The sequence below is a fragment of the Eutrigla gurnardus genome, assembly GCF_963514095.1.
Source record: "Eutrigla gurnardus genome assembly, chromosome: 4".
NCBI lineage: Eukaryota > Metazoa > Chordata > Actinopteri > Perciformes > Triglidae > Eutrigla > Eutrigla gurnardus.
The window spans coordinates 27,923,018-27,930,014 of record NC_139918.1 but is presented as its reverse complement, the minus strand read 5'-3'; the positions used below and the strand labels follow the sequence as shown (position 1 = coordinate 27,930,014).

At 46.0% G+C, this 6,997-nt stretch overlaps 1 protein-coding gene across 1 annotated transcript; it reads left to right on the top strand.

Annotated features, from left to right (window-relative positions):
• Window positions 1-757: 757 nt before the first annotated feature.
• On the top strand, window positions 758-6,986 carry LOC311012949 (cysteine/serine-rich nuclear protein 1-like). Its single transcript, XM_084008785.1, has 5 exons — window positions 758-916; window positions 3,064-3,295; window positions 4,327-4,589; window positions 4,671-4,973; window positions 5,520-6,986. The coding sequence occupies exons 2-5, from the start codon at window positions 3,073-3,075 to the stop codon at window positions 6,492-6,494; spliced, it is 1,764 nt and encodes a 587-aa protein (XP_083864911.1). The 5' UTR covers window positions 758-916; window positions 3,064-3,072; the 3' UTR covers window positions 6,495-6,986.
• Window positions 6,987-6,997: the final 11 nt, after the last annotated feature.

Genomic DNA, 6,997 nt, shown 5'->3' with positions numbered 1-6,997 from the left:
AACTATAGCAACTAACAATAAAACAACCATCGAAGTGAAAGAATGCTGACAGTATGAACAAAAGCTGTGCCCTATGTACTCTGGGATATTCACATTATTTTGTCCACCCTCCTAAAGTCCAAAAAAACTCCTTATCCTTATTATAATAACCTGCTGGAGGTTTAGACGATAAGTTATTTATTTACCGCCACATCACTGGTTGTAACAGTGCGTCACGAACACAACAGACAGCCAGTCTGCGGGGAATGTGGGCAGCGGTGACGCGAGCGTCTCCTGCCTCTGCATGTGTGTCACCGGCTGCGTCAGGACGGCCAGAGATCCGCACAGAGAGGACTCATGTGAAGCGAGATGAACACCGCTCCCCAACCACTTCCGGTTTCCCTGCGCAGAAGAGCCGTTAGCCGGATGAGATTTCCCCATTCCCAGTTGAACTAGCTACGCTTAAAAAGAAGAAGAAGAAGAAAAAAAGTGTAGCTAGTTTAGAATGTTTAAATATCCTCGTTTTTAAGGTGCATTGGCTGTTTTTGGTCTGATTTAAGACCGGACGTTATAACAGTTAACGTTAATAACAGCTAACGTCTTTAATTTTTTAACGTTGTGTTGTGTACAAAAGATTAAAAAAACAAAACTTCGTTACGGTGTCATCAAATGGACTAGCTTTGACTTTTCCCCGGAGTCGCGAGCGCTCCTGACAGCGGTCGTTTCCACCAGGGGAGGGGTACTATCTTGCTGCTGCGCGTCGCCTCTTTGTCCGCGGCCAGCCAGTCCTCTCGTGTTCACACTGGTACTACGGTGTAGCTTTACATAAACACGGAGGGGACGCGCAGACGCTCAGCTGGCGGCGCCGCGGACGAGACCCCATAACTTCGCGTCAGTTTCAGCCTTATTTGGTTATTATGCTGCATTTAACTTCGTGGTGAGTAAACTAAGCCTTATATATAGTTTATATCGTATTTTATGTTCATCACAGCCTGTAATCTTGTGAAATTTGGTTCAATTTCTACAACTGTTTTCTTTATTGTTGTATTCCAACTTTTAATTCTAGCGGTATGTAAATGTTTCATGAAGCCTCAAAGTGACATCCTCATAACGTTTAAACGAACTTCGCGCTTGGAAGTTTTGCTCCGGTTTGAATGGGACCGTAATACGTCCTGGATGCTGCTTTAAAAGACAGCGGACGGAACAGTGTTGTCATTGTAGCCGACACGGTCGCCGTGTGTCACCGCGAGGGGTGAAGAGGTCAGCTCGTCTAATGACTGTTATTATGGCGAACAGGAAACCGCGCTCGCATTCCTGCAGTGAAAACTCGACTTGACATTCCCCGTGGGATTTAAAAACCGAGTGTCTGGAGAGGAAAAAAAAAAACAATAATGCAATTATTGAGAACTTGCTGTGCGTCGTGGTACCTGAAATGTGTGTCACTATATAAAAAAAAATGGCCTGCAGCCCCCACTTTCCTGTTTCACACTAACGCTCGTGCATGTGCCTCTGCTGCTTTGAACCTTTTAAAGTATTGATGTGGTCTCAGTGGACACCCACATGTACAGTGTGAAGTCTCTCCACTGCGTCTGATGATATCAAATGTAATGAATGTGATATAATTGGGACATGGGGGAGCTTTAATAATATCGCCATGCAAAAAGGAATTAATTGGAAACGCTGTCGTTTTATTATTTTATGAGCATTAAAAAGCCAATGCAGATGATTTCTTTTTCACATGAGCTGAATCCCTTTTTAACGTCCAGCTGTTAATGCAGACGCACACGGTTCTGCTGGGTTGAACGGTGTAACAGAGCACAGGACGGTGTCTCTTGTTTCACCTCTTATTTGCTGATGGATCCAGGAAGTCACTCTAAGTGCACACGCACACACACATGCACGCACACACACGCACACACTACTTTTAACTGTTTGCTCACAGCAGACAATCAGAAGCACCTTTTCTTGAGGACTTCAGTGTCGGTCCAGATCCTCATCGGCTGCTTGCATCACTGTCACTTGTTAGACCAGGATGGAGTTTAAAAGCACCTTCGAGGTCAAACACAGTTCTGACTGTTTGCAGCCGTAAAGAGGAGTGCACGTTACATAAGTGAATATTCAGTTTGCACATATTTGCTGTTTTTTTCTGAGACTCCCAGAATAGATTGAGGTTTTGGATTGTTGCTCAAACGAAACAAGACATTTGAATATGTGCTTTGGGGGAAACGTTGTGCACTTTCAGTATCCTTTCTGACATTTGATGGGCCAAAGCAGATTATAAATCTATCGGGAACTAATTATTTGTTGCAGCCCTGAGCAAACAATAACCTGGCAACAGATCATAGGCACCCATTGTGTCCAAAACTGACTTGACGGCTTCTGCACACATTCTCCTGAACTTAACTTGTGAAACAGACCGCGACAGACAAGACTTTACTTTTCTTTTCTTTACTTCAACGCCGCTCTTCGACTTTTCATTTTCTCTTCAGCCCTGCTAAGGTTTGAAATTACTCTCGTTTGGACTTATTTTCCATGTTCACATCCAAAAATAGCAGCCACTTGAACCCTTACACCCCCCAGCATGCAACCATTGGACGGACGTTTCCACGTATTCTTCACAAAAAAAACTTGAGGAATCACTGGAATGTTAATTACTCTGCAGGGAAACTCTCTCTCTCTCTCTCCCTCCCTCCCTCTCTCAGAGTGCTCGGCTGCTTTGCAAGCCAAGTGGTACTGGAGTTCATATTTGTACGTTTCTAAAACATCACTTTGTTAGATAATCGCCATGGAGATGTAATTAGCCTAAACAAGCTCGTGCCCTGAAACCGGTCCGACCGGCGGCTCTCAACAGGAAGGAGCTCTCATTCCTCCAGTTGCCGTTTGAATGTGTGCATTTGGCCTCTCCAACACATCCTTATTGCTGCGTCAGTAAATTGTTAGTCCATTAATAATTCATCGATCTTCGTCACGTTGTTGCGTTCGGAAACGCTGAAACAAAGTGCATGACTTGATGAGTGTTGGTCTGTACCACAGGGCAGTATAATGACGCATATTTAAACTGCTTGCTTCTTTTTTTTCCTGCAGAATGTACATATGATCAACAACAACAGCCAAACAATGAGAGGCATCCTGAAGAGAAAGTTTGCCGAGGTAGATGACAACCCCTGCCACTCCTCCTCTTCCTCATCCTCCTCCTCTCCTCCATCCTCCCTATCATCTCCCGCCTCCTCAGAGTGGGAGTCCGACGGGGAGAGCGCCTCCTACGACAACCACGATGTCCCACCACACCGCCCTCCTTCGCCCACCAGTTTACCCAGTAAGTCTCCAAACTAACTTCCCCTTATTTTCAAATAATGCAAACCTCCTCCTTATCTGCCCCCTCCCCCCTCCCTCCTCTCTCTGTGGTATTTTATAGGAGTGACTCTTATCAGTGTTGAGCAGGGGCGATATGAAACCTTAGGGCCAATCTAGGTGATGCACAGCCTGTCCGGTTGTGTGGTTGGGTAGAAGATCATTTGCCTGAGCAATGAATGTTGTGGAATCAATTTGAATAGCAAGGTCCCTTTAAACCAGTCATATTAAATGGCATTATTAAAGGTATCAGCGAGCTGCACGGCGGGCCTCAGCAGCTGAGATATTCTGCAGTTATTGTTGTGCAGTCTGAAAATTGTACGTATAACAGTATCAGGTACGGTCAGTGCAGCCAGCTTAGTCAGCTGTCTCGGTTGTTTACGGACTTCTGGATTTCAGCACACAGTTATGTGTGAAGGTTAGAAGTCAAACTGTTAAACCAAACAGTAACCTGATGGATTTTAAACAGTCAGCAGGAGCCGTGACTGTGTTCTGTTAAAGCACCAAAGAACAGCAGTTAGAGTTCACTTGTTTTCTCTCCGTCTTCTTCAGACCCTTTGCTTGGTATTTCCTCTCCACATGCATGTTCAACTAATGACCCACCCACTGCAGGGAAGCACCTGTAGAGTGTCACCTAGTGGCCGCTCGGAGACCTACAGGAGGCGTATTATGTGTCCAGGAAGCTTTTTCTCGGAACTGTGCTGTGTCTCAGAGTAGGAGAGATATTTATAGAGCTTCCTACGCTGACATTCAGCAAAGACAAGGAGGACTTCTAGGAATTAAGGTGACATTTTACAACATCCAGAGAGTAGATCTACAGCTCTTTGGAACCAAATAACAATATGATAATTTCCCTCATGTATAAAAGCCTAATATCATATACTTTGCATGTATTTGATATCCTAAAAGTAAGACCATTTAGTGTTAAATCTTTACGGTTCCTACTTGACGGTGTCTCACTCTTTTCCCACATTTGTTTCCCTTCTTTTCTCCCAGTTCGGTCCATCCTGAAGAGTCCCAAGCTCACATGTACGCAGAGCAACGTGCGCTTCGACCAGGTGACCGTGTTCAGTTTCCCGCGCTGCCAGGGCTTCACCAGCGTGCCCAGTCGCGGAGGTGCCACCCTGGGCATGACGCAGAGGCACAGCTCCCTCCGGAGATACACTCTGGCCGAGCACGCGCTGGAGCGGCGGCGGGAGCGCAGAGAGAGGCTCCGAGAGAGGCGGAGGCGAGAGAGGGTCGAGGCGTTGAAACACAAAGTGAGTTGCACTTCGTTTCTACAGTCAAGTCTGCAAAAAGCTACACAGGGGTGGTCTCCTTACTTGATCTGTTGATTCCAGTTGATCACCAGCGGGGCTATGGACCGCACGGAAGCAGACAGGATCACAGCGGATCAGATCCCGGACGAAGACGCCGACGTCCACATCAGCGATGCCGAGCTGGAGGACGGAGGTTTCCTGCAGCCGTACTCCTCCAAGCAGCGGCAGGCTCTCCTCCAGGCGGCCGGGGTGAAGCGAGTGGACCGGGAGGAGAAGAGGCAGCTTCACGGACTGCGTGTCTCCAGGGAGGCCTGCGGATGCGACTGCCAGGGCTTTTGTGAGCCCGAGACCTGCGCCTGCAGTCTGGCAGGAATCAAGTGCCAGGTACGCCACTTTCACATGAATGAATTATAAGCTTGATTTGTTCATGACAGGTTTTTTTTTGCATGATTAAGCATCTCATATGAATCAGTCGACTCCACCATTTACCTTTAGTTTACCTTTAGCTCACTGTCAATAAGCCAAAAAGACATTAATACCTTGTTATTCTACACACAAACAATTTCTCAATTGATTTTCCAGAAAATGTGTTATATTATTTATACATATCATATATAATCGATTGAATAATCATAATGCATCATTATTTAATAATTCATGAATGCATCCATATTATTATTATTATTGTTATTATTATTATATCCAATAATAATGTGGCATAACAATACATAATAACGCTAATAACATTAGTAATAATTAAAATAATAGTAATATACTGTAAGTGAGGATGTCGTCCACCAAGAGTCAATTTTAATCAATATTAATGATTATTATTACAGTAATTTTATTGGATTTTTACCCAAACCTGTTTTAACCTGCACACGTTTCTCAGTGTTTGTTAACTTCCTGTCGTTGTGCTGTTACTCACAGGTGGACCGCTCCAACTTCCCCTGCGGCTGCACTAATGACGGCTGTGGAAACACTCAGGGCCGCACCGAGTTCAACGCCAGGCGTGTGCGGACTCATTACATCCACACCCTCATGAAGCTCGACCTCGAGAGGCGCCTGCAAGACGAGTCGCTGAGCCGGACGGGACCTCCGAAGGACCCCGAGGAGCGCGTGGACCGGGATGAGGTCCGCCCGGTGCAGAGCGCACAGGACAAGAGCTGCCCCTTTGGGTTCACCGTGGAGGAGGACGGTCTTCCTCTCAGCATGCCCGCCACGCCTTCCTTTCATTTCAGCCCCGAGCGGTTGATGGCGGAGGAGAACAGCTGCAGCAGCGACATGACCGAATCCTCCTGCTCCTCCTCTGACTCCTCGGATGCTGGTGGACGCCTTAACGGGGGTCAGAATGACGTCGATGAAGGGCTGTCACGTGCCCTCAGCATCTCTGAAAATAAGAACTGCTCTACGTGCAGTCAGCCGAGGCACGTAGGAGAACCGCCGATGCACCACGGCAGCAACGCCAGCACTTACAGCGCACCTACTGACGATACGGGACCACTAATGAGCAACGCGTTCACAGACAGTATGAGCAGGGCCTCGCTGACAGATTACCTGGACGAGAACGCCAACCAAGCCAGGGACTTCTTTGACAATGACTCTCTGGAAGGCTTCCCCAACACTCCCTCCCCCTCCGTGGACTATTTTTCAGGCATCTACATGGACCTGAGTCTGTCCTCGGACTCCGACATCGAGTTCTTCGACAGTGACTGCACCTCTGGACCCCTGCACAGCTCTTTCAAAGTGCACGGGAACCCGGACAGCCTTTGCCACCTCCAGCTGCTCAGCTCTGTTAATTTGCCACAGTACGAGTCGAGCACCTACCTCCTGGAGTCTCTGATCGGCCTGGCTGAGCCGAGCCCGGAGCAGGCTTGTGCCGTCGGTGACACCCAGCTTTCATAGCAGATGGAAGGCATTCTGGCAACATGACAAGTGGGTCAGAACGTGAAATGTATTATACACTGCTTTTATGAATTTGTAGGAATATTTCGATGTACAAAGAACGATTGATAAAATATTTTTTTCCTAGCTGTATATATTTTTTTGCTATTTCTTAAAAAGAATGCCTTTATTTCAGAGAAACCACACGTGAGTTATTAATATATGTAATTTTTTATTATTTGTGTTATTTTCTCCACCTATATAATGTCTGACATGTTATTTAATTTCTTATATGATCCACAGAGAATATTCCTATTTGGCTCATTGTTTAAAGTAATATTTATTACAAATATTGAGGCTAACAAAACATTCCCATTTTGAAAAAGCATCAACACATTTTGCAGGCAGCTACAGGTTGTGTGTTATTTTCTACTGCCTGGCCGATTGTGGATTGACAATATGTGTAAAATATTTCTGCATTGGAGTAATATAATAAAGCATTTTTTGATTTACTTACCGATTTC